Raw genomic sequence first — 26,375 nt, 5'->3', positions numbered from 1 at the left:
GGATGCTTGGGGCTAGTGCACTGGGACGACCCAGAGGGATGGTATGGGGAGGGAGGAGGGAGGAGGGTTCAGGATGGGGAACACATGTATACCTGTGGCGGATTCATTTTGATATTTGGCAAAACTAATACAATTATGTAAAGTTTAAAAATAAAATAAAATTAGAAAAAAAAAAGTTCAAAGAATATCATATTCTGAATTAACTTTATTATGCCACAGTACTCAGATATTTAGTGAAGTGCCAGCCTAAATGTGACTGTGAAGGTATTTTCACATGAGATTTAAAACAACAGAGTTTGAGTGAAGCAGATTATTGTACATAATGTGGGTTCAGTTCAGTTGCTCAGTGGTGTCCGACTCTTTCCAACCCCATGAACCGCAGCACACCACGCCTCCCTGTCCATCACCAACTGCCACAGTCTACTCAAATCCATGTCCATTGAGTCAGTGATGCCATCCAACCATCTCATCCTCTGTCGTCCCCTTCTCCGCCTGCCCTCAATCTTTCCCAGCAGCGGGGTCTTTTCAAATGAATCAGTTCTTCGCATCAGGTGGCCAAAGTATTGGGAGCTTCAGCATCAGCCCTTCCAATGAATATCCAGGACTCATTTTCTTTAGGATGCACTAGATGATCTCCTTGCTGTCCAAGGGACTCTCAAGAGTTTTCTCCAACACCACAGTTCAAAAGCATCAATTCTTCAGCACTCAGCTTTCTTCACAGTCCAACACTCATATTCATACATGACTACTGGAAAAACCATAGCTTTGACCACACAGACCTTTGATGGCAAAGTAAGGTCTCTGCTTTTTAATATGCTGTCAAAGTTGGTCATAGCTTTTCTTCCAAGGAAGCAAGCGTCCTTTAATTTCATGTCTGCAGTCACCATCTGCAGTGATTTTGGAGCCTAAAATTATAATGTCTCTCACCATTTCCCCATCTATTTGCCATGAAGTGATGGGACCAGATGCCATGATCTTAGTTTTCTGAATGTTGAACTTTAAAGCCAACTTTTTCACTTGCTTCTTTCACTTTCATCAAGAGGCTCTTTAGTTCCTCTTCGCTTTCTGACATAAGTGTGGTGTCATCTGCACATCTGAAATTTATTGACATTTCTCTCGGCAATCTCGATTCCAGCTTGTGTTTCATCCAGCCCGGCATTTCTCATGATGTACTCTGCATGTAAGTTAAATAAGCAGGGTGACAATATATAGCCTTGATGTATTCCTTTCCTGATTTGGAACCAGTTTGTTGTTCCATGTCCAGTTCTAACTGTTGCTTCTTGACCTGAATACAGATTTCTCAAGAGGCAGGTCAGGTTGTCTGGTATTCCCATCTCTTTTAAGAATTTTCCACAGTTGACTGTGACCCACACAGTCAAAGGCTTTGTCAGTCAATAAAGCGAAAGTAGATGTTTTTCTGGAACTCTCTTGCTTTTTCGACAATTCAACGGATGTTGGCAATTTGATCCCTGGTTCCTCTGCCTTTTCTAAATCTAAGCTGAACATCTCGAAGTGCACGGTTCACATACCGTTGAAGCCTGGCTTGGAGAATTTTGCTAGTGTGTGAGATGAGTTCAATTGTGCAGTAGTTTTGAGCATTCCTTGGCATTACCCTTCTTTGGGATTAGAACGAAACATACCTTTTCCAGTCCTGTGGCCACTACTGAGTTCTCCAAATGTGCTCGCATATTGAGTGCAGCAGTTTCATCATCATTTAGGATTTGAAATAGAGCAACTGGAATTCCATCACCTCTCTTAGCTTTGTTTGTAGCGATGCTTCCTAAGGCCCACTTGACTTTGCATTTCAGGATGCCTGGCTCTAGCTGAGTGATCACACCATCATGATTATGTGGGTCTTGAAGATCTTTTTTGTACAGTTCTTTTGCATATTCTTGCCACCTCTTCTTAAAATCTTCTGCTTCTGTTATGTCCATACCATTTCTGTTGTTTATTGTGCCCATCTTTGCATGAAAAATTCCCTTGGTATCTCTGATTTTCTTGAAGAGATCTCTAGTTTTTCCCATTCTATTGTTTTCTGCTATTTCTTTGCATTGATCACTGAGGAAAGCTTTATTTTCTCCTCTTGCTATTCTTTAAACTCTGCATTCAAATGGGTATATCTTTCCTTTTCCCCTTTGCCTTTTGCTTCTCTTCTTTTCATAGGTGTTTTTAAGGCCTCCTCAGACAGCCATTTTGCCTTTTTGCATTTCTTTTTCTTGGGAGTGGTCTTGATCCCTGTCTCCTGTACAGTATCACGAACCTTCATCCATAGTTCTTCAGGCACTCTATCAGATCTAATCCTTTGAATCTATTTCTCACTATACTTCCACTGTATAGTCATAAGGGATTTGATTTAGGTCATACCTGAATGGTCTAGTGGATTTCCCTAGTTTCTTCAATTTAAGTCTGAATTTGGCAATAAGGAGTTCATAATGTGAGCCACAGTCTGTACCAGCTTTAGGATGTTCTCATCTTTTAGTGTTTAGTCTTTGATTTATTTTTGCTGGCACTTGGTGGGCCTTTTCATTTGAAGAGTGATCCCTTTAGTACTGGGAAGTTTTCTCGTGTTTTTTTCTGCAAATTCCTAGTAACTGGTGGCCCTTCTGGATTAATTGCCCATTTTTCTTATCTTTCTTGCATCTTTTCCATCGTTTTGCTTTGTGTCTTTTTAGACATTCACTGACGTATTTTCCATCTCTTTAAATGTTTAATTTTATCAGTTACTGTTTCTGAGAACTGTTCTCTTTATCTGTAACATTTTTAAAAAGTCCTCTGTTGTCATAGGTGTATACTGCATGTGTCTGTGCTAAGTCGCCTCAGTCATGTCTGACTCTTTGCGACCCTATGGACCGTAGGCTCCTCTGTACATGGGATTCTCCAAGTAAGAATACTGGAGTGGGCTGCCCTCTCCTTCTCCAGGGATAGGTATATAGTAAGAGTTTCTTTATAGTATAAATTTGTTTTGTTTATTTTGATGTTTCCCATAGTGTTGCAGACTTCCCCTAAATGATTATTTTTGGTTGATTGTTGTTTAAAATAGGAGGAAATAGAAAATTAATGTTAAATTTTGCTGTGGGGTAAGTGGGCTTTAACTAGATAATCCTATGGTTATCTTAAGAATCTTTGAATGCCAGGGAGAGAGGCTCCTTATTATTAGGAGGTTGTGGTCTTGTTTCCTGCAGCTTGTTCATTCTCTTTCAGTTTAGGGTTAAGAAGATATTTCCTTGATTGGAGTTCAGTGCTTGGCTATCAGCTTTACTGGGTGCTGAAGTCAGGGAAGGCGTGAAGTTGACCTCTCAGTATTTAGTCCTTAAGTTAATTCCTTATTTCTGGCCTAACTCACTGTCAGTACCCTCTATCATTCCATAATGGATATAAAATTTCTGATACCCAGTAATTCTTACTTAATGGATTTCAGAATCCTGTGTATTGCTCTCTAGCTTTTGTCAGTGTTGAATTTTACCCTGTTGTTTGTTTCTTCTGTGGTCAGTTGGCATTTGTTCCCTTCTGTTCAAAATTTCTTAACCTATAAGTTATATTGCTAGTTTTGTTAGTAATAAACCTATTAACAGACTTCTCAGAGTTTGCAAATCTCTCCTACCTCTCGTCAGATTTTACAGAGAAGATGGAATGTGTGTGTATGGAGAGCACATGAGATTGCTTGCTTGACTGATTGAGACTTTTTTATCTTAAGAAAAGTTTTGTGTAATTGTAGAGGCTAGTGACAGAGAAGGCAGTGGCACCCCACTCCAGTACTCTTGCCGGGAAAATCCCATGGACGGAGGAGCCTGGTGGGCTGCAGTCCATGGGGTCACTAAGAGTCGGACACGACTGAGCGACTTCACTTTCACTTTTCACTTTCATGCACTGGAGAAGGAAATGGCAACCCACTCCAGTGTTCTTGCCTAAAGAATCCCAGGGACAGGGGAGCCTGGTGCGCTACCGTCTCTGGGGTCGCACAGAGTCAAACACGACTGAAGCTACTTATCAGCAGCAGAGGCTAGTGAGCCCGCACCTGCAGGGTAGACCGGAAACCCAGGGAAGAACTGATGTTGCAGCTTGAGTCTGAAGGCAGTTTGGAGACAAAATTCCCTACTTGGGGAACCTCTACTTTTTTTTTCTCTTCAGGCCTTCAACTGATTTGATGAGGCCCACCCACTTCTAGAACTAACACCCAAAAAAGATGTCCTTTTCATTATATGGGAGTGGAATGCAAAAGTAGGAAGTCAAGAGATACCTGGAGTAACAGGCAAATCTGGCCTTGTAGTACAGAATGAAGCATGGCAAAGGCTAACAGAGTTTTGCCAAGAGAACACACTAGTCATAGCAAACACCTTCTTCCAACAATACAAGAGAAGACTCTACACATGGACATCACCAGATGGTCAACACCAAAATCAGCGTGATTATATTCTTTGTAGCTAAAGATGGAGAAGCTCTATACAGTCAGCAAAAACAAGACCGGGAGCTGGTCCCATCACTTCATGGCAAATAGATGGGGGAAACAATGGAAACAGTGACAGACTTTATTGTTTTAGGCTCCAAAATCACTGCAGATGGTGACTGCAGCCGTGAAATTAAAAGACACTTGCTTCTTGGAAGAAAAACTACAACCAACCTAGACAGCATATTAAAAAGCAGAGACATTACTTTGCCAACAAAGGTCCATCTAGTCAAATCTATGGTTTTTCCAGTAGCCATGTTTGGATGTGAGAGTTGGACTTAAAAAAAGTCGAGCACTTTTGAATTGTGGTATTTGAGAAACTGCACTCACTATGCCAGCAAATCTGGAAAACTGAGCAGTGGCCACAGAACTGGAAAAGGTCAGTTTTCATTCCAATCCGAAAGAAAGGCAATGCCAAACAACGCTCAAACTACCGCACGATTGCGCTCATCTCACACACTAGCAAAGTAATGATTTGCTAGTAATGTCCCTTGGACTGCAAGGAAATCCAACCAATCAAGGAAATCAGTCCTGAATATTCATTGGAAGGACTGATGCTGAAGCTGAAACTCCAATACTTTGGCTACTTGATGCTAGAACTGACTAATTGGAAAAAACCCTGATGCTGGGAAAGACTGAAGATGGGAGGAGAAGGGGATGACAGAGGATGAGATGGTTGGATGGCATCACCAACTCAATAGACATGAGTTTGAGTAAACTCCGGGAGTTGGTGATGGACAGGGAAACCTGGCATGCTGCAGTCCATGGGGTCATAAAGAGTCACACACAACTGAGCAACTAAACTGAAAGCAGGGTAGGGTACAGAAAAGGCCACCTAACAAAGCAACAAACCTCATACAAACCCAAGCAGCCAACCCATCAGGAATACCAGTTACAAAATTTTAAGGTAAGTGATATTCAATTTTGTTTCTACAAAGGCAAATTATTAGTCAAGTGTAATATTATTAGAAATGTACTAAGGATGTCATTAAGTAAAGAGGGCATAGTAAAGAAACTGACATCCAGGAAAACAACAGCTTCACTCAAGGAGAGCAGAGACACTTGGGGATGACAGGTGTACAAGCCTGGAGCACGGCAAACACAGACAGAACAGGACAGTGACAGAGGGCGCTGGGAGCAAGTAGTTTCAGTAAACTCAGAAGTATGCCCAGGACCGTGAGTAAAGAAGTCTGTTCTATAACAGTTTAGAAATGCAAGCTAAAAAATAGTAACACTGGAACATCCCTGGTAGTCCAGTGTTAAAGAATTCGCCTGCCAATCCCTGGTCTTGGAAGATTCCACACACCTCGGGACAACTAAGCCAGCACACCCCAACTGCTGAGCCCCTGTCCTAGATTCTGCAAGCTGCAACTACAGAGCCTGAGAGCCCTGACTGAAGCCCCCGCCCGGGAGCCCGCGCTCCACGCCAGAGAAGCCACGGCAAAGAGCAGCCTGCGCACGGCTGTGCCTCCCACTCACTACAACCACAGAAAGCCTGTGTGCAGCACTGAAGACCCAGGACAGCCAGAAACTAAAAATAATGATAACACAGAGCAAATTTTAAGTAACAGGGGAAAGGAAGAAACCAAAAGATACTAGGAATACAGAGACGAACACATGATTAATTTTATTCCACATTTTAAACTTAAAAGACAGAAAATTAAATGCTCAATGTAAAGTAAAATTAAAATATGTTCTGCTTTATACTACATCAAACTAAGAAAAACAAAAGTCAACTGAATCAAACAGAGGTAAAACAGAAAGGCCACAAAATATACCAACTAAAACCGTAAACTGGGAAACTCTGGTTGGGCCAAAACTTTCCTCTCTTCATTTTCTGAATTTAGAAACTGGCATTTTAATGTTTGTGTTAAAGGGCTTATTTATTTTATCTGAGTTCAATTCTGTTATTTTGGTAGTTAAGGATGACTTGTGGCAATGATTAATGAAAAATACATGTTTGTAAAGAATTGACTATCTATTTAAAATGTCTAAATTGAATACAGTGAGGGAGTAAGAAATAAGACGGAAAGAAACAGTGAATTAAGAGCAATGAAAGTTGCTTACGTAAAAGTAGTTGTCACTATGCTTTTCAAGTTGTATTTCAAATAATTTAAAGAAGCAATGAAATACATTAAGTCTACAAACAAGATTTAGTATTAAAGTAAACATAATTTAATTTTTAGTAAGAAATAACAGGCACTTTATGTTGGGACAGACAATGACAGAGGACTCTGGGAGAACACTGGCCATGAAAGGTCACCTAACAGAAACTCTATGGGACAAAATGCCCCAATGAAAGACCTGGGCCAAGGGGGTCACACCCAGCAAAGGCATAAATCCCATAACCCCAGGGAACCTATCATTCTATCTTGAAGGAATCCCAAGTTCTCCCTTTCAGCCAATCAAACTCTGCCCCTTCTCTTTCCCATTATTCGTAAATGAGTCAAATCTCTTGTCCAAGTGACAAACTTTCAAAAATCTATGGCTGCTGTTTTGTCCTACTGTTTCCACTTTCCAGTATTTTCTCTTCTCCACTGATTGTACAAGGTGTTTGCCTCTCTTTTGTTTGTTCTTCCGATAGCATTAGCGGTAAAGAACTACCCGTCAATGCAGGCAGACATAAAGAGACGTGGGTTTGATCCCTGAGTTGGGAAGATCCCCTGGAGGAAAGCACGGGCAGCCCACTCCAGTATCCTTGCCTGGAGAATCCCACGGACAGAGGATCCTGGCAGGCTACAGCCCATGGGGTCCCAAGACTCAGCATGCATACATACCCGAATTTCACTGAAACCCCTCTAACTCAAAGCATATAATATTAATCATCAATCTCAACAGAAAAAAAATCTCTATTCTTAAAGGCTATGAATGTTCTTACAAGGTTGATCAGTTACTCTTTACTAACATTCAACTAAAGGGTATACATTTTGTCTTAACCAATATACTGTCATTTCATTTGCATAGCTACTTTACATGTACTAAATTTGTATTTTATTGTTCAAGTGTAACTCAAAAGATCAACGGCAAAAAAATGTTCACTAAAGCACAGAAGTTTAAAAAAAAAAATCAGTGAACACTACTATTCAGAAAAATAATATTAGTGGAAAAAAGACCCCAGTACAAATATGTAACGAATGCGTATGTGAAGATGGATCTGCAAATGTAATAAATCAGCACCGTCTGCTGCCCCCACATACAACATACAAACAAGGAAAACAAAAACTACTATCTGACAACTGAATCTTATTGAACCAGGGGTCCATTGTGTTTAGTTCAGTGTACTAACTGGAAACGTTGTCCAAGAGTAGCATGAAGCCATAAAAAGCTGTAAATACCTTTTAAACAAATCTCAGTGATGCAAAAAGAACAATCATCTTTTCAGAACAAGTACCATAATTTTTTTAATATTACACAGATGAATTCTGCCTTTAATAATGAAGGAGCCCCTAACTACAGGACTATGTTTAAAAGTTAAAAATTTGTGTGCTAAAAAAAAAGGCCCAAATCACATTACTGCTGAGAAGCTTGTAAAACTAGTCTTAACATGTATTAACAATATTTTGCTCAGAAGAAAAGCAGCACAAGCTAAAATTCTTATTAAACAACTCTACTTGATGTCATAAATTACCAGTGGCATTCTTGATAGGAAACAACTATCACATATATATGGTAGAAGAAATTTACAACTGAAAAAACTATACAATATGAATTTCTTTACAACTGAAAAAACACCTAACCACATGATATGAATCAACTCTTGGCAAATATGTAAGCTATTGAATTCAATGACTGTTTGATGCTTTTAATCTCCAAAACCATGCTACATTAGGGACTTTTTTTTTTTTTTTTAATTCAGTCAATGATGGTTTTTTAAGCAATGATATAGCCTGGAAAGGACACCCTGGTTTCACACAAGGATGCAGTAGCTACAAGCACTACCTAAATGAAAGGGTGCTCTGAATATCCATATTATCTACAGCACATCCCTCCTCCTCCTGGTCTCAAGGAAATAAATCAAATTACAGCCACTGAACATTTCTCTTCTATCACATAAAGAAACGGTTTCATAAATACAAGATTTGTTTCACACTTATGAATCATGGTTGTTTGTAAAGTAAAAGATAAAATTAACACTTATTACACTGACAATGTCAGTTTTTCAAATAGCACTTCAATGATTTTTAATACATTCCTAATGTAGTATATTTAACCAATACAGTCAATATCCTGAACCTATTACTTGGGAAAATATTATTTTTCTTTTAAAGATAACAGGAATTTTTAAGAATACAAATAACTGGTTTAATCATCAAGATCAAACACTTTCCAAATTTAAAGGGTTTCCTCAATTATTAGAATATTTTTTAAATTTATTACCAGGCAAATCTAAAAACCATATGCAAACACTACATTTACATGAATACTTTTAGAGTCAAAAGCATCCAAAAGAGGATCAGAAATCTACTGGTTATCTCTCAAGATTAAACAGTAAGCATCCTAACTCTGGGCATCTGACAGCACTAAAGGTGATCCTCCATGTGTCTTTCCTATTTTTATAACTTAAAGTTTCTCTAGGATTTCTGGAGATGATGAAATATAATGAAAAATTTATATAAGAAATATAATGGAAGACATTCAACAGTAGCTCTTTAACAACTACAGCAACCAACCTATGTCAGCATAGAAGAACAAAACAGCAGTTATTGTTTGCTATCTTTTGCACTGTTAAAACCAAGGATACAAAATAACCATAATCTATAACTTTCGATGGCCTGAGAAATACTAAAGAGCCATTATCCTGCAAAGCTTTAGTCAAGACAGTTAGTAAAAACCTACAGAGCCAAGTACAAACATCTGGCTAAGAAGCTTATCCTTTTTAGTTTATATCAAAAAGCTGAAGCAGTCTGTGAACAGTTTAAAGTTACAATAGGGTTTCACTAAATAGTTTACAAAAAAATTTTTTTAATGTTTTCTACTCTGCTGTCATTAGAAAATATGTTGGCCTTTTACTGAACCAAATATCCCAAAGGACCAAAGAAATTTTGAAATAATCCAAGATAAATCCACTGCTTTATGGCATAATGCAATCTAAGCAATCCTACAAGGAACTTTATAATCTTAAAATTTCCCACACATATTTCCTTACATATCTTCAAAGTGTATGGATGCATACCATATATATTAACACAGTTTTGCTTTAAAACCAAGATAAATAATTGTAGCAAACAAAACAGGAAAATTTAAAAAATATTTCTATTTGTAGGTTCTTAATAAAAAAGTTAAAAGTTTACAATGAAATTGTAAACAAGCATTAACCAGAACTCAAAAAAATTTAAGTATTTCAATATAGAGTTCTAAGTCTTCTATTAGCAAAAGAAATATTCAGCCAGAGACTTTTCATATGCAAAAAAAAACTTTTCACATCAACAGAAATTTTAAAAAAAGACTGTAAGTAAGAACACCAGTACTACTCAGGGACTAAAAGATAAATTTGCCAGTTCCAGGCCTAATAGAACATCCTTAAGGGTAACTGTACTTCTAGTAATAAGCATTTAAGTATTCAATAATCGTTCTTCTTGAAATCAGACTAAGCTGTGAAACGTTGTACATATAACCAAACAGTGTCAAAAGTGCTTGACAATAATTAGATATACTGTACTGACACAGGAACAATGCATACATAAAACAAAATTTTAAAAGCTTAAAACATTTAATACAATGACAACAAAAAACAATGTAAACCTATGCAATAACACAACGTAATGTATATAATTCAGAGATGCACCATTATTAGCAAACAGTTCAAAAGACTTCAGTATTAAAGAGTTGTTAAAATGAAAGATTCTTAGAAGCCAAAGTGTTGAGTCAGAGTAATCTGAAAAATTTACAAATGAATAGCAGGCCACCTAATCCAAACTTTAAGTATTGTTATATCAAAACATTAGGTAGGAAATTTTAAAAAGGTAATGAAAATTACTTAAAAACTGTAGTGCGTAAGTCTTGAGTCATTGCAAAACAGAACACTACCACATAAACCTGAACTAAAAACCTAACTTCTCCATGTGAAGCTGCTTTTCCTTTGTCTAATTTTAGCTTACAGAATAGCTAATTGCTCCAAAGTTTGTTGTAATATTTTCTCTGCTTTATTAAAAAAAACCTACATATTTTTCCACATATTAATATGATCTCTGAAGTAATCTCTTATTAAGAATTTGATTAGCAGTACAGAAAGTTATCCTCTGAAAGTTACTTTCAGTTACTTCAACTATAGATCTGAAAGAACTGTCATCTGTCCAGTGGAAATATAATGCAAGCCACATAAGTAATTTTAAATTTTCAAGGAACCACTTAAAAAAAAAAACTAAAAACAGGTGAAATTAATTTTAATATTTTATTTAACCAAAAATACCCAAAATATCACCTCAACATGTAATCTACATTTTTAAAACTTGATGAAACATTTTATAATCTTTTTATTCACAATGAATGTTTAAAATGTGCAATTTACAGCACATCTCAACTAAGACAGACTCATTTCAGGTGGTTAACAGTTAAGTGGATAGTGGTTGCTATGCTGGACAGCACAGGCCTAGAGCTCTTTCTCTGGTTTTTTGAGATATTACACAAGTACAAAATACTAAAAGACTTGAAATGGGAACACACAATAAGAGCTAGGATGGGCACTGGGAAAGGTCAATTCAGCCATTTCCCTTGACTCCAACAGATGTAGGATGACATCACGTCGCAACTTATGAGGCAATCACTATCTGCTAGAAGTCCCAATTTATACCTGTTGTCATAATGTAATTATTAACAGCACCCCCTATGATTCTCAAAAAAGGCATCCCATTCTGGATGATAAATTACAGTTACCCTATCTATATCCACAACATCCTCAAAGATAACTCCACATTCTTTGGAAGAAAATTTAAATTCTAATTCTGATGACTAGAAAAGGAGCTCTAAATCCAAAGGAAAGAATCCTAAATATACTACCCTCATCAAAAAAAAAAAAAAAAAAAACTGCTGAAAATTCCTTTTATTTTAAATTGCAGACTAAAAAAAAAAGTAAGAATTACCTGTTGAACAAGGCATCTGGAAATTGGGATCATTGCTATCCAAAACAGGCAAACAGAACTGGTTACTTGCAGATCCTAGCATAGGATCCTTATCGCTGAGCATGTTCTTCAGCGAGTCCTCTAAGACATTTTGACTTGTACTAAAATCCTCACAGACTTCATTCTCCAGGTTGGATCCTAGAAATAGGGCATCATCTAAGTGTTCAGTAGGAATTAAATGATTAAATGTATCAACTATATCCATGAAGACTTCTGTGTGTCTTTCAGCCCTATAGAAAGACAAAAAAAATACCATAAGAAATAAAGCTATCAACTGATAATCACCTAAAACCAAATTATTTTAATAGTTTTGAGTCTATGAACACACTTAGGTTATTTCTAAATTGTTTTAAAAAAATCCTCACTGCTTTTAGAATATACATTTGGACATGTAGAACCAATCTTTGGTAAACAATGTTTCTCCATCATGCATGTAGAATTTCATTTTAACAGAGACCCTATTAAAGGTTCACTTAATTAATTTTAGAGAAAAAAACTATGTATATATAGTCCATTAACTTGACACATTTGAAAGAATTACATGGTTTAAATCATAAAAACCATATGTTTTTAACCACACTCTCTTCATAAATTTAAGACTCAGACACTGCTTATTAGTAAAGGTCATATAAAAGAACTAAAATCAAATCATTTAAAGTACTGTCCCATATTTATTAAAACTGTAAACACCCTTGCTTTATTTACAACGCATTTAAATTATTTAAAGAAACACAAAAATTTTTTTGTGGGACAACAAGAAAAAAAATGGAAAGAAACTATTAATTAAACCCAACAAATCAAAACTCAAAAAAAGTACACACACGCAGGCACAGATGTGCACACACACACACTTGGAGGGAGCATCCCTTTTAAGATAAAATAAATGTCAAGAAAAGAATGTATCAGATTTATATTTGTCTTAGTGAGCTATGTGGGGCTTATACAGATATCAAGCTAATCCCCTATTCAAACTGTACCTAGACATTGCTCAATAAAGTTCATTTCAAGCTCCAGAGGAGCCTTAATTATCAAAAGCTGAATTATTATTGGTTTCAGAGAATAATGAACTAATAATGTATTTTGGGTGACAGGGACGAGTCAACTAAATAAGATCTGCTGCTGCTGCTAAGTCGCTTCAGTCGTGTCCCACTCTGTGCAACCCCATAAGACGGTAGCCCACCAGGCTCCTCTGTCCCTGGGATTCTCCAGGCAAGAACACTGGAGTGGGTTGCCATTTCCTTCTCCAATGCATCAAAGTGAGAAGTGAAAGTGAAGTCGCTCAGTCATGTCCAACTCTTAGTGACCCCATGGACTGCAGCCCACCAGGCTCCTCAGTCCATGGGATTTTCCAGGCAAGAGTACTAGAGTGGGGTGCCACTGCCTTCTCTGAAATAAGATCTAGTAATATTTAATTAGCTAGAAAATTCCACTAATTAACCTACAACATCTTGGATTTCAAAATTACAAACATTAGCTCCAATTCTACCAAACTTTCCTCAAACTGTCCTTGAATTCTTTATCCTGTAAAAATGAGAAGAGGAAGTTCAAAAACACTCTACAAACTTACTGGGTGTATATTATATGCTGCTAAACATTTTACCTACATTTTTAATTCACTTATTCCCAGTGATAATAATAACAGACTCCATTAATATCCTAGTTTTGGAAACAAAAGGCATTTAAACATGTTCCCTGAAGTCAGACCTAAACATCCAAACCTAGGTGGATGGCCCACTGCTGTAACTATATGGCCCACTGCTGTAACTCTAACCCTTTCATACTGGTAGAAAGATACCCTTCTACAAAGGTAGAAACTAACTAGATTTGACTCCTTTAAGGTTCTTCTTTTAAAAACATTTTCCAACTAGATTTGACTCCTTTAAGGTTCTTCTTTTAAAAACATTTTCCAACAAATCAGTAGTTGCCTAGGGCCTTGGATAAGAGAGGGACTGACTGCAAATAACAGGAATGTACTCTGAAGGATGATGAAAATGTCCTGAAATTTGACTGTACATATACCCTGAAATTTGACTGAGTACATATACCCATGAAAGTTCACCAATCTGTTCATTTTAAATGGATGCAGTTTCACTGCAACTCAATTTAAAATTTAAAGAAAAGGAAAAAAATGGCCTCTTACAAAAGTTGATCCTCTTCTAAATATAAGATTTCAGTATCTCTTCTCAAATTTTGCAAATTATTTACACTGAAATATCAACAAAGCACCAAAATGTTAACTATTTTACTGATTATCTTACATGCATTCTCTAATTACAACATTTAGAGAAAACTGAGCTACAATAGTGATGAAAAGTCAGGAACAGTTTTAATTTCTTGAAGCTATCTAATCTCAGTACCTAAAAAGGTCAATTATCATACATCCCCAATACTTCCACTAATACATTTTTAGATTCCAAAGAAATTTTAGTATAATAAAGTTCTGGTAATTAAAAATAATTTACAAAAATGTTACTAAATGTTTACAAATTAGCTAGAACTACCAACAAATTTGTTTATCTGAATATGCTAGAATCCAAAGTTAATCACAAGCCAAAACAAACTCCTCTTCAGAGTTGCATTCCAGGTGAAACAAAGAAAAAAAGGCAATTCCAATTCAAGAAACAGTTATCTTTCTTTATAAATTTATATGTTGAATCTACTAACTATGCACTCATTCCCACAGCAGCACAAGTTTGGGAAATTCTACAAATTTCACCCAAGGTCAGTCTTTGTTGCACCAACTTCTGATCATGTGCATTTTGGGTACATTCACGACATTCAGAAGATACAGTTATACAGCTTGAAATCACCGAGCTACACCGAAGACCAGCCCATTCTAAACAAGCAGTATTTTTTTTCAGTGATACTACTACTGAACCATCCCAAACTCTTTTACTAAAAAGTCTCTTCAGAACCTCTGGTATAGCCGCCTTTTTTTTTTTTTTTTTAATTGAGACATGGTTGCCTTACAATGTTGTATTAGCTTCTGCAGTACAACGAAGCAAATCAGCCGTACATACATATATATCCCCGCCCTCCTGGACCCGGATCCCAGCCCCCATCCCATCCCTCTAGGTCACAGAAGAGCACCGCGCTGAGCTCGCGGCACAAGAGAGCAGGTTCCCCCTAGCTATCTATTGTATACATGGTAGTTTCAACAGAAGACAATATTTAGTCTTTAAAGATCAATTTAAAAAAAAAAAAGTAAAGCACACTGTATATAAGATGGGTGAACCTAATTCTCCAATTTTTTTTTTCTTTTTGGACAAAACTAGTATGACTTGTAAAGTATGTTGCCCTGGATTAAATAAGCAGATTAGGAAAACAGCATAAAAAGTCAAGAAAGACCAGTATAGCAAAGTTACATTTCTTTAATATCTTTAATTTATTCAGCAAGTGATCACTAAGCAGTTACCAAGACACATTGAATATGCCAAGGCAACTGGGGATCTTACAAGACAAAATATGGTATAAAGCACCCCAAACTTATGGGTCCAAACAAGACAATTTCAACAGAAGTGTTTTGTGCAATTGTTATAAACTGATAAGATTGAATTTTCATAAGTTGTTCCAATAGGCTTTGGAGCCAATTCCAAACAATGCCAAAAAATCACAGTATACAGCCATATGGCAAGATTGTCTCGAAAGTAACACTGATTGGAAGTATAAATCATTTTTTTAAAATCAGTTTTATGTATCAAGTACTCAGTATCAAAAATAAACTCTCCATGCTAATTTGTAAAACAAATGTTAGCCAACTGTAGAAATATTAACTTACTTAACACAAATACCCTAATCTACTAAATGCAATGTGGTATCCTGATCTGGATCATGGAACAGAAAAAAGAGAGTAGTGGAAAAACTGGTGAAATCAGAATAAAATCTGGAGTTCAGTTAATAGTAATGTTAATCTCTAGTTTTGATTAAAAACAAAAAGCATTAGGACTTCCCGAGTGGTCCAACAGTTAAGAATCCACCTTTCAATGCAGGGAACAGGGTTTGATCCCTTCTCAGGGAACTCAGATGTCACAGGCCTCAGGACAACAAAGCTCCAGGCTGCAACTACTGAGCTGAAGAGCCACAGGAAAACTGGAGCGCTGCAACTAAGACCCAATGCAGTCAGACAAACACTGAAGAAAAAAAAAAAGACACTAGCATTATGTCGGGTGTAACAATCAAGAAAACTAGATTCTACACCATGTTTGCAACTTTTCTATAAATCTAAAACTACTTGAAAATAAGGTCAAAAAATACCCAAAGAACACTAACCTAATATACAATGTCCTGAAATACCTAGCCATGCAGATAGACAAAGATAACTGATCCAATAAAGGAGAAATTTAAGAGATGATTTGGTGTCCCTTTTATTATAATTAAACAAATTGCTTGATTTAAACAAATTTCTGGGAATTCCTTTTTTCCCCAGAGGCTCAGTGGTAAAGACTCCACCTGTAATGCAGGAGACTTAAGGGCAATTCCTGGGTGGGGAAGATCCCCTGGAGAAGGAATTGGCAACCCACTCCATTATTTCGCCAGGAAAATCCCATGAACAGAGAAGCCTGGGAGGTTACAGTCTGTGGGGTCACAAAGAGTCAGACGCAACTGAGCACACATACAACCAGACCAGAGTTTTTAGACTCTGGAGGATCACTGCTGAAGGCCTGGGGTTTGATCCCTGGTAGAGGAACTAAGATCCCACAAGCCAGGCAGTGCAACCAAAAAATAAATAAATAGACAAATTCCTGTTTCTTACACTGAAATTGTACTTAAATGCATCTTTATATTTGGCATCACAAAGTTAAAAATTAAAACATAACAAACCTATCCAGGATGTATTTTAAGATGCTAATGAAAGGCATTTATGCAATTAAATTGATAATATTAACTAGGGAATACATATATATTAAAATCAGAAACTACTTCTGGGGGTTCACAGTCACACCTCAAATATGACAATAAGATGCATAAGTCAGAGAATTGAATAATTTCTTAATTCAAAATTATTCCTCTATGCATGTATTTATCAAGTATCTACTATAAAGTACTATTGTAAATATACCAGTGAAACAAACCCTATTATCAAATTCAAGGAACTTATGATGCAAAACAAAGTATAAACATATAAACAGATACGACAACAGGCAAACATCACAACAAAACATGAAAGGGTCAAACTCAAGGGCTTAGATGGCACCACAGAGCAAGGTAAAATCCATGGGGCCAAGAAAGGCTAAGCAGGCGATGTGAGCTGGGCCCTAACGGTCCAGGGACTACTTCAAACAGATGAACAGCAGGTGCTGACTATGAAAGGTAGAGTTTGGTCCTAATGGAAGATTTAGAAAGACTCAGAATACAACCAAAAATAAGTATTAGTACTAACATGCTAAATCTGAGTCCAAAGATATTTCCCACTTGTTTCATCTGTAACAGAGAATTACAGTGCAGCCAAATTTTGTTTACACAGATAAAACCAACATATATTGTTTTCTAAGTGTTTCCTGCATGCACAAAATGCAAAAAGATTTAAAAAGCATCAACGGAAAAAAACTACACTTCTACCAAAATTCCCTTTATTAACAGTGAATTAAAACTACCCCAAACTCTCAGAAATATCCTCAAAATAAAATTATGTATTTTATCACATTTTCCTTAAAAAAAAAAATCACACCCCCACACACACGTACAAGGCTTAACAATAAACCACTAAAGCTATTAAAGTCGTGTGTGTGTGCAAGCACATAAGAATGTAGAGGGGACAAACATGTATCAGGACATTATAAAATCTATGAAGAATAATTAAACACTGTAATAGTGGTGAGAAGAGAAAGGCCTTCTATGTATGACAGTAAATGAAGGCCTTGCTAACAAGGGCAACATGTGAGCCAAAATCTGAAATGAGGGAATGATCAGATAAATGGGGAACATCAATTCAAGTAAAGACCTAAATGCAAAGGCCCTGGGTTCCTTCCAACCCCTACACTACAGTTTAAATTAAGCTGTCAATTCACCAAGCACGCTCACTATTAGCAAATTTCTAACAGGCGGTAATAGTAGCAGTAAGAAAAAATAAAAGTACCACTACTAAAACAGTGATAAAATATAAAACTTAATGTGCTCTGGTTGACACTGCTCCACATCAGCAGTTCTCCAGCGGAGGAAATTACGCCTCTCCAGAGGGTATTTGGCCATGTATGGAGACATTTTCGGTCAACAAAACTAGAGGGCATGCATGATACTGGCAGCTAGTAAACATACTACACTGCATTTAGGAAAGCCCCGTTATAAAGAACGAGCCAGCCAAAAAACAGTGCTGAGGTTAAGAAATCCTGCTTTACACTTACTAATTTAATCCTCTCGACAATGCTATATTATAATCCTGATTATACAGAAATAAATAAAATTGGGATCAGAGAGATTAAATTACTTGCTGTAGTCAGTGGTGGAGCTGAAATTTGAATCCCAAATGTTTCATTCAAGAGTCAATACACTTAACCACTACCTAGCATTATCTCTTTACAGTTAAAATTCATTGACTATTATGGGCCAGGCAACAAGCTAACTTAAATATATAATGTCTTTAAACTTCACAGCCACACAATTTGGTGAGCTAAAGCTGAGCCAAGTTACACCCAATATTACAGAGTAAGTAAGTAACAGAACTCAAAACCACCTCTGACACAAAGGTCAGTTCTTCACCACCATTAATACAACAATGTTAAAGAAGAATAAATTATCCTTTCGGGACAGAGTCAAGAAAAATCACTAAATGGTTAATATGAGTGATTTGACATAATTCTAAAAAGTACATTTCTACAAAGCAATGCAACCTCATCACCTGCTCTACAAGCCCATTTCAAATTCGGGTCCAGTTTCTTTAGTTAGAATCTATGTGCAAGACTACCTAACAAAAAAAAGAAGGATCATAACTTTGTTACTGAATTTATCAGGTAAAAAGAATATTTAAGAATCCAAGATGACTGCCATACTAAGATCAGAGAAGACCTAACAACCTAGAAAACGAACCCTCAAGCTGAAACTGGCAAAAGCAGAATTAGCCCTCAGTGAAAAAGTTACCTTTAAAATTTACAACTAGGATGCCCTATTGTCATTATCGGAAGCATCGGTACTTTGGATTAACCACAGAAATAGTACAAGCAGCTCATCATCAAAACTATGGCAGTCCAAGTTAACACATACTTCACATGTACTACGTGTGAGGCCCTATGCTAACTGTACTGCATGCGTATCTCACTAGTCTCTCACAACTCTTGACAAACAGAGTAGATGAGATTACTCTATTTTGCTCATGAGCAAAGCGAGGCCCAGACCATTATGTAAGTCAATTAAGCTGTCAATTCACCAAGCATGTTCACTATTAGCAAATTTCTAACAGGTGGTAATAGTAGCAGTAAGAAAAAATAAAAGTACCACTACTAAAACAATGATAAAATATAAAACTTGTCCTGGTCATGTACCCAGGACAGGTGTTCCTCAAAGATACTGCAGTGTAATTCCCAGACCACCACAATAAAGTGAGTATTGTACACAATGAAGTAAGTCACACCAATTTTTTGGTTTCTCATTGCATATAAAAGTTATGTTTATAGTCTAGTCTACTAAGTATACAATAGCATGATATCTAAAAATACAATGTACAAACCTCAATTAAAAATAATTTATTGCTAAGAAATGCATCATCTGAAACTTCAGCAAGGTGTAATCTTTCTGCAAATGGAGGGTCCTTCCTCGATGCTGGTGGCTGCTGAAGGTTGGAGTGGCTGCAGCAATTTCTTACAAGACAACAATGAAGTCTAATACACCGATTGGCTCTTCCTCCCACAATTTCTCTGTAACATGACATGCTTATTGATAGCACGTTACACACCACAGAACTTATTCCAAATCTGGAGTCAGTCTTCTCAAATCCTGCAGCTGCTTTATCAATTAAGTTAATGTAATACCTAAATCCTGTATTGTCATTTCAATCTATATAGCATCTTCACCAGGAGTAGATTTCAAGAATCCACTGACTTTGCTCATTCATAAGCAACAATGGATGAAGCAACACCTCCCCCATTTAAATTTTATTACAGGGTTGCAGTAATTCAGTCACATTTTCAGGCTCCACTTCTAATTTTAGTTCTCTTGTTATTGCCACCACATCTGCAGTTACTTCCTCCACTGAAATTCTGAAACCCTCCAAGCCATCCATGAGGACTGGAATCAACTTCTTCCAAACTCCTCTGAATGTTTATCTGACTTTGCCCAGATCCCTTAGAGGAATCAGTATCTATGGCAGCTATAGCCTTACAAAAGGTATTTCTTAAAAGTAAGACCTGAAAGTCGAAGTGACTCCATGATCTATGGGCTGCAGAACGGATGTTGTTGTGAGCAGACATTACAAGGTGCACTGACCAGGTCAATGAGCAGTGACACTTGGGAACCTTTTTCTAAGCAACAGGGTAACAGTGGGCTTAAAATATTCAGTAAACCATCCTGTAAACAGATGTGCTGTCATCCAGGCTTTGTTGCTCCATTTACAGAACACAGGCAGAGTAGATTTAACGTAATTTTTAAGGACCCTAGGATTTTTAGAATGAGCACTGGCTTCAACTTGAAGTCACCAGTTGCATTAGTTTCTAACTAGAGAACTAGCCTGTCCTTTAAAACCAGGCACTGATTTCTCCTCTCTGACTATGAATGAACATCCAGGACGGCATCTTCTTCCAACAGAAGGCTATTTTGACTAGACTGAAAATCTGTTGTTCAGGGTAGCCACCTTCATGAATTATCTTAGCTAGTTCCTTTGGATAACTTGCTGCAGCTTTCACATCAGCATGCACTACTTCACACATTTGTACTTTTATGTTATGGAGACAGTTTCTTTCCTCAAACCTCGTGAACCAACCTCTCCTAGCTCCAAGTTTTCTTCTGTGTCTCCCCACATCTCTCAGCCTTCAAAGAACAGAAGAGAGTTAAGGCCTTGCTCTAGATTAGACTTTGGCTTAACGGGATGTTGTGTTTGGTTTGATTATCCACACCACTAAAACCTTCTCTGTATCAGCAATAAGGTCATTTCACTTTCTTTATTCATATGTTCACCAGAGCTGCACGTTTAACTTTCTTCAAGAACTTTTTCTTTGCATCCACAACTTAGCTAACCGTTTGGCACAAGAGGCCTACTTTGGGAGATATCTTGGCTTTCAACATGCCTTCCTCATTAACCTCAGTCATTTCTAACTTTCGATTTCAACTGAGAGACATGGACTCTTCACTCGCAAAGTTAAGAGGTCATGGCAGGGTTATTAATTGGCCTACTTTCAATATTATAGCATCTCAATGACTAGGGAGGCCCAAGGAGAGGGAGAAAGACAGGGAACAGCCAGTCAGTGGAGGCGTCACAACACACACAACATTTACAATTAACTTCACCATCTTATTAGGGTTGTGGTTTGTGGTAACCCAAAATGACAACATTAACATCAACACCAATCACAAAACAATAACACAATAATGACAAAAAGTTTAAAATATTGTGAGAATTAACGAAATGTGATATAGAAGACTCAAAGTGAGCAAATGCTGTTTAAAAAAAAACTGGCTGCAAGACTCGGTCCATACATGATTGCCACAACCTTCAATTTGTTTAAAAAAAAACCCGCAGTATCTGCAAAGTACAATAAAAGAGGTATGCCTCTATACCCAAACTGGAATCCAGGCAGCAAGATTTCCCGAGCCTGCACTTTTAACCTATCATACTTTATGGAGTCTACATGCATAACACATATCAATCTTTATATCATTAATGAAATCCTTAAAATATTGAACACAAATGACATGCCCACTTCCAAAATAAATTGGGAAATATGCACTTAGCCACTCCCTACATACGAAAAATAAAATAGATATCTTTAGTGTGTACATCATTATTGTGGAAATGATGAACCACAAATTTCACAATTTTCAAAGTCTACAATTTTAGAATGTTTTCATGTGACCATCTCACACAAATTATGAGTGAATTAAAACTTAAGCCTTTGTGTACAATACACTATGCCATTCAAAATTCTAATAAAGTTAGACTGTGACAAAAGATAAAATGTCAGGATACTATTTAAGTTTCTGCTTAACTGTTTCTCTTCACCCTCACTCCATTATACAAATGATTCTAAATATTTAAATCTTGATCATTAAAAATGATCTAGATTAAATACACAATCCATGGCAATAACTGTCCAGTCTATACACTTGGCAATTCCTCATACAATGTGTTTTGTAACTCTTGAAATATCTTCTTTTAACTCTAATTCAATGATTTAACAGCGCCCATCTGAATCTGGTTTCTCAACCTAGAATACATTCCATGAGAATACAAATAGTACCTGAGTCTCAAATATTTTGAATCAAATCAATACTGTCAATATCATTATGTAATTAAAGGGCAACATTAAAGTAGAATTTTTTTTTTTTTACTGTTCTTAAAAATGCAAGTGCTAGAAATATGTAAAAATTTGCCAAGTCATTTTTGTAGTTAAAAAATGAGATATCTACACTTCTGAAAAGATATTACAGGATTCTCAGAGGGTGCTCTAAAAAATGAAAGAAACAGAGCCTAAGATGTACTGTTCCAAGAAAGAAATCCAGCAACCACAAGTCCAAAGAATTGATGAAATGTAGATGAATAAAAACATTTAGAAGTCAGCACTTTAAGAATCTTGCACTCCCTAACACTTTGGTGGTGATCCACAAACCTGAGAGGCTAATCAATAACTATATTTCCTCATTAAAAAATAATAAAGATCTTACCTCCAGATTATTATCCTTAAAAATTATTAACTAAAAAAGATTTCATGAGATATCTCTGTAAAGATAAAAAAAAAACACCTTTAAGTAACCAAGAGATACCAAAAAGGTAAAAAGTTATCATGTCAAGAAAGATAACCATTATTTATATTGTAGTACCCAAAACTAACTTTCATCAAAAATAATTTTATTAACTGCCTCAAACAGGGACTCTGTATCAACCTATAGAGGGAGATGGGAGGGAGTTTCAAAAAGGATGAGATATATGTATATCTATGGCTGATTCATGTTGAGGTTTGACAGAAAACAGCAAAATTCTGTAAAGCAATTATCCTTCAGTGAAAAATTAATTTTAAAAAGTTTTATTAACTATTATAAAGTCAAAAATTATCAACCCTTCCCGATTCTAGTACTCAAAATAATTATGATTTTAACATTACAGTTTTAAATAAAGACAACTTCCTTTCCTTATCTCCATCCTGAACGTTGCTTTGAACCAATGTGATTTTTCACCTACATTTACACAGACCACTTCTCATCTGAGTATGCAACAGATGAATATGTCACAGTATCAGCTAGACAGTTATCTGACGTCTATCCCAAGAGCACTGTTAACGCATAACTAATTCAGTGTGATCGTTAAGGAAGTTCAGTATCCTCCCAATGGATGCAAAAGCAGTATTAGTTACATTTCCATGTTCTTCAACAAATGGCTGCATGAAACGGGGAAACTTGTCCCATCACTGCTACTGCTGCTGCTGCTAAGTCGCTTCAGTCGTGTCCGACTCTGTGCGACCCCATAGACGGCAGCCCACCAGGATCCACCGTCCCTGGGATTCTCCAGGCAAGAACTCTGGAGTGGGTTGCCATTTCCTTCTCCAACTCATGAAAGGGAAAAATGAAAGTGAAGTCGCTCAGTCGTGTCCGACTCTTCGCGACCCCATGGACGGCAGCCTACCAGGCTCCTCCGTCCATCACTAACTCCTCACAAATCTCCAGTACAGCTACCAAATAAAGCTTACACTCTACGGTTGTAGTTCTGCATACTTAACAAGAGGCTCACCTCGGTTGAGTGGATGTCTTTCTGCTGCTAAGGAACTGACTGAACTGTTACTGTTTTCATCAGCACAATAAGAACTGTTAAAAAGTACTTCCTTCAATTCTGTTACTATCATGGGGAAATGGAGTATATATTTTAAAATAGTGATGACGACGATGCTGATGGAGGGAAAATTCAATATCGTTATATACGTCCAGTAAACAGAACTGGGTAGAAATAATAAAGGAAAGGTCTAAGTGGTAATAATGGTAAAGAAATCATTATTTGAAACAATAATATTCACAACACACCATGTGTGCTCTGGAATGAAGATACAAGTTCAATAATATAAGAATGCTGCAAAAATTTCCTGGTTCTTTGACTCCTCTCTCGCCTACCAGAAAAACACATCTACAAACATTTTCTCAATCCCAAATACTTCATTCAAGATTCAAAAAATGGTAGCTAATGAATGAATAATAGGAACAATTTTGGAAGATCTCAACCAGCTTAGAAAAGGGAAGACAAGTTCGAACCCAAAATAGTAACTAAATAAAAACAATGTAGTATTTAAGTACCTCCCCCCAAACCAGCTTAAAATAACTAGGTAAAGATCGCATTTGCAAAGGCTCAATTACCTGTTTCATTTTAAATTATCAATAAACGCAATGAAAATTAGGACTGGGAAGATATTAAAGCGTTGTTGCCGCCTACAGTAATCACTATTCATGATCATGCAAATAATTCCTGAACAGCACCAATTATCACACACTCTTCTTAGAATTAGAGTCTTGAAAAACAGCATTTAAAAACTCAAAGACGGGAACGAACCCTCGGACCCCGCGATACAGGGCTGGGCAGAAGCAAGGGCGCTGTGCGGCACCAGCATTCTCCCCCTTTCTCCGTCCTCCCCACCCCCGGTCAGGTGACCAGCTATTTAGCACCATTAACACCCACGGGTCGACAAGTGGTTCATTAAATTACAAGTATTGTCGAAGGCCAGGTTCCGGGCTCCTCACTTCAAACTATGCAAAAGGAGGCGACAGTTTGGGGCCCGACCACAAAAGCGCGCAGCCGCGAGAGGGAGAATGGAGCGCCGACCCCGAGTCCCGGCGGTGGGGACCCAGCTCGGCTCCGCGGGCGGACCCGGGCCCCAGGCTCTACGCTGCAGAGCCGGGGCGAGGCCTGCGGGCTGGGCCTCCGGGCCGCGCCGCTGCGCCGCCGCGCCTCCCCGCCCGAGCGCCCGCGCGGCGGCGGGACTCACCCGAGGCGGGGGCGCGGAGCCGGCGGGAAGGCCGCGGCCCGACCCTCGCCGGGCGGCCCCGCCACCGCGGCCCAAACGGTCCCGGGCGGCCGAGGCGGCGCGGACAGGCCGAGGCGTTGCGCAAGAGGCCGGGGGGCGTCCCGGTCTGCGCGGGAAGGAAGCGCGGAGCCCGGCCGGCGGAGGGCGGGAGGCCGCGGGGCGCGGGGCAGAGGGGGAGGGCCGCGCGTCGCCGGCCGCCGCCGCGCCGCCACTCACCAGCTCCGCCGACAAGCGCTACCTCAGGCAGCGAGGGAAGATGGTGGCCGCGCCGCGCGGAGGAGGGGGCCGGCGCGCCGAGAGGGGGTACGCGCGGGACGCAGGCGTCGCTGCCGAGGCCGCTTCCTCCTCACGGCCAGCCGGACGCCGCGGACCCCGGCGCCCCGGCTTCCGCGCCGCCCTCCTCAACCTTCGTGCAGCCGCCGCCGCTCAGCGCCCCAGCAGAGCGCGCCTCGTGGGGACCGTGCAGCGGCGCGAGACCCCGAAGCCATCTGCGTGCGGCGGCGGCCCGGCGGCTGGAGCGCGGCCGTGTCACGTGACCGCACTGTTTACCGTTCCGGGGCAGCGCCGCGCCTGCGCGCTGCGGGACTCGGGCCTCCGAGGGCGCGGCCCGCCCGCGGGCCCGCTGGAGATGCGCGCGCTCTCTCCTCCGCGGGTCGGTGACTGCTCGCTCAGTGTGATACTGATGAGCACGTCTCTACCCCTGCGCTGATCTTCATGAACGGGACATGGGTCCCAGAATGGCGGGCGAGGGCGGAACCGACCGACCCCGAGCCGAGGGATCCCTGCTGGCCCTGCACCACAGTCCGCTCGCGAACCGCCTCGCCCTCTGCTTGCGCATGTTAGCTATCCTCTCTGCTTTCAGGACTCGAGAGGCCTCCTGATCTAACTCAGCAGCTTTCAACGGTGGCCATAGGTTTCCTGCAGGGCCCCCAAGACGTTTGAGAGGGTCTCCAGTTCTTGCAACTGCCTAAGACTAAATTTTCTTCGTCTCCTTCAACCGAAGCAACGTGTAGCAGTTTAATGCAGAAGCAGATATGAGAATTCAGCCATTATCTACTAAGGCAGACATTGCGCAATTTGCAAACATTTAAAGTAATGCCACTCTTTCATTAAGTTTTGTTGGAGAATATATTTTTCATAATAAATATTTATGTTAACAATGTATGTTGTTATTTTTTTAATGTTCCTAATTGTCCTTTGGTTTAATTTCTAAGACACAAAATATCAATACATGTAACTAACGCACATAAAAAGTCTACGAACTCAGTAATTTTTAAGAGCATATAGAGGTGGGTTCTGAGACCAAAAAATATGAAAAACGCTGGTTTAATTTACGTGCTTCCACAGCAGGTTAGACTAACCCCTATCTCAACCATACCAGGAATGTATCCTAACTGGAGGAACCATTGCAATTACCCACTAAAAAATGATAGCTTTTAAAACCTTTACTTGTTTATTTAAGCCTCAAGGCAACAGCAAGATGGCCACAATGGAGGATGTACTATGAAACATTAATAGAGCAATAGTTCATAGGAAGGTGGTGAAGATCTGTGCTCTACTCTTACCAGTTCTTATGGTATTCTGAGCGCTCCCCAAACCAAATGCTCTTCCAGAATGGAAGTTTCAGTTCAGTTCAGTTCAGTTCAGTCGCTCAGTCCTGTCTGACTC

At 38.7% G+C, this 26,375-nt stretch overlaps 1 protein-coding gene across 9 annotated transcripts in view; it reads right to left on the bottom strand.

Annotated features, from left to right (window-relative positions):
• PHF3 (PHD finger protein 3) overlaps nt 1–25,237 on the bottom strand; it is a 105,786-nt gene extending 80,549 nt beyond the window's left edge. For 4 of the 9 annotated variants that reach the window (XM_024996626.2, XM_024996622.2, XM_059889710.1 and 1 more), the window contains exons 1-2: nt 24,924–25,237; nt 11,524–11,792 (exon numbers count right to left, since the gene is read on the bottom strand). In XM_024996626.2, the coding sequence (XP_024852394.1) occupies nt 11,524–11,767 (244 nt within the window). In that variant the 5' untranslated portion in view covers nt 11,768–11,792; nt 24,924–25,237. Of the gene's footprint in view, nt 1–11,523; nt 11,793–22,368; nt 22,424–24,668 lie in introns of those variants that run through there. The other 5 variants (XM_059889706.1, XM_059889705.1, XM_024996623.2 and 2 more) reach the window with 5 other exon arrangements.
• Between the last annotated feature and the right edge of the window lie 1,138 nt (nt 25,238–26,375).

Source organism: Bos taurus, chromosome 9 (genome assembly GCF_002263795.3).
Source record: "Bos taurus isolate L1 Dominette 01449 registration number 42190680 breed Hereford chromosome 9, ARS-UCD2.0, whole genome shotgun sequence".
Taxonomy (NCBI): domain Eukaryota; kingdom Metazoa; phylum Chordata; class Mammalia; order Artiodactyla; family Bovidae; genus Bos; species Bos taurus.
This window is presented reverse-complemented; position numbering and strand designations above follow the sequence as displayed.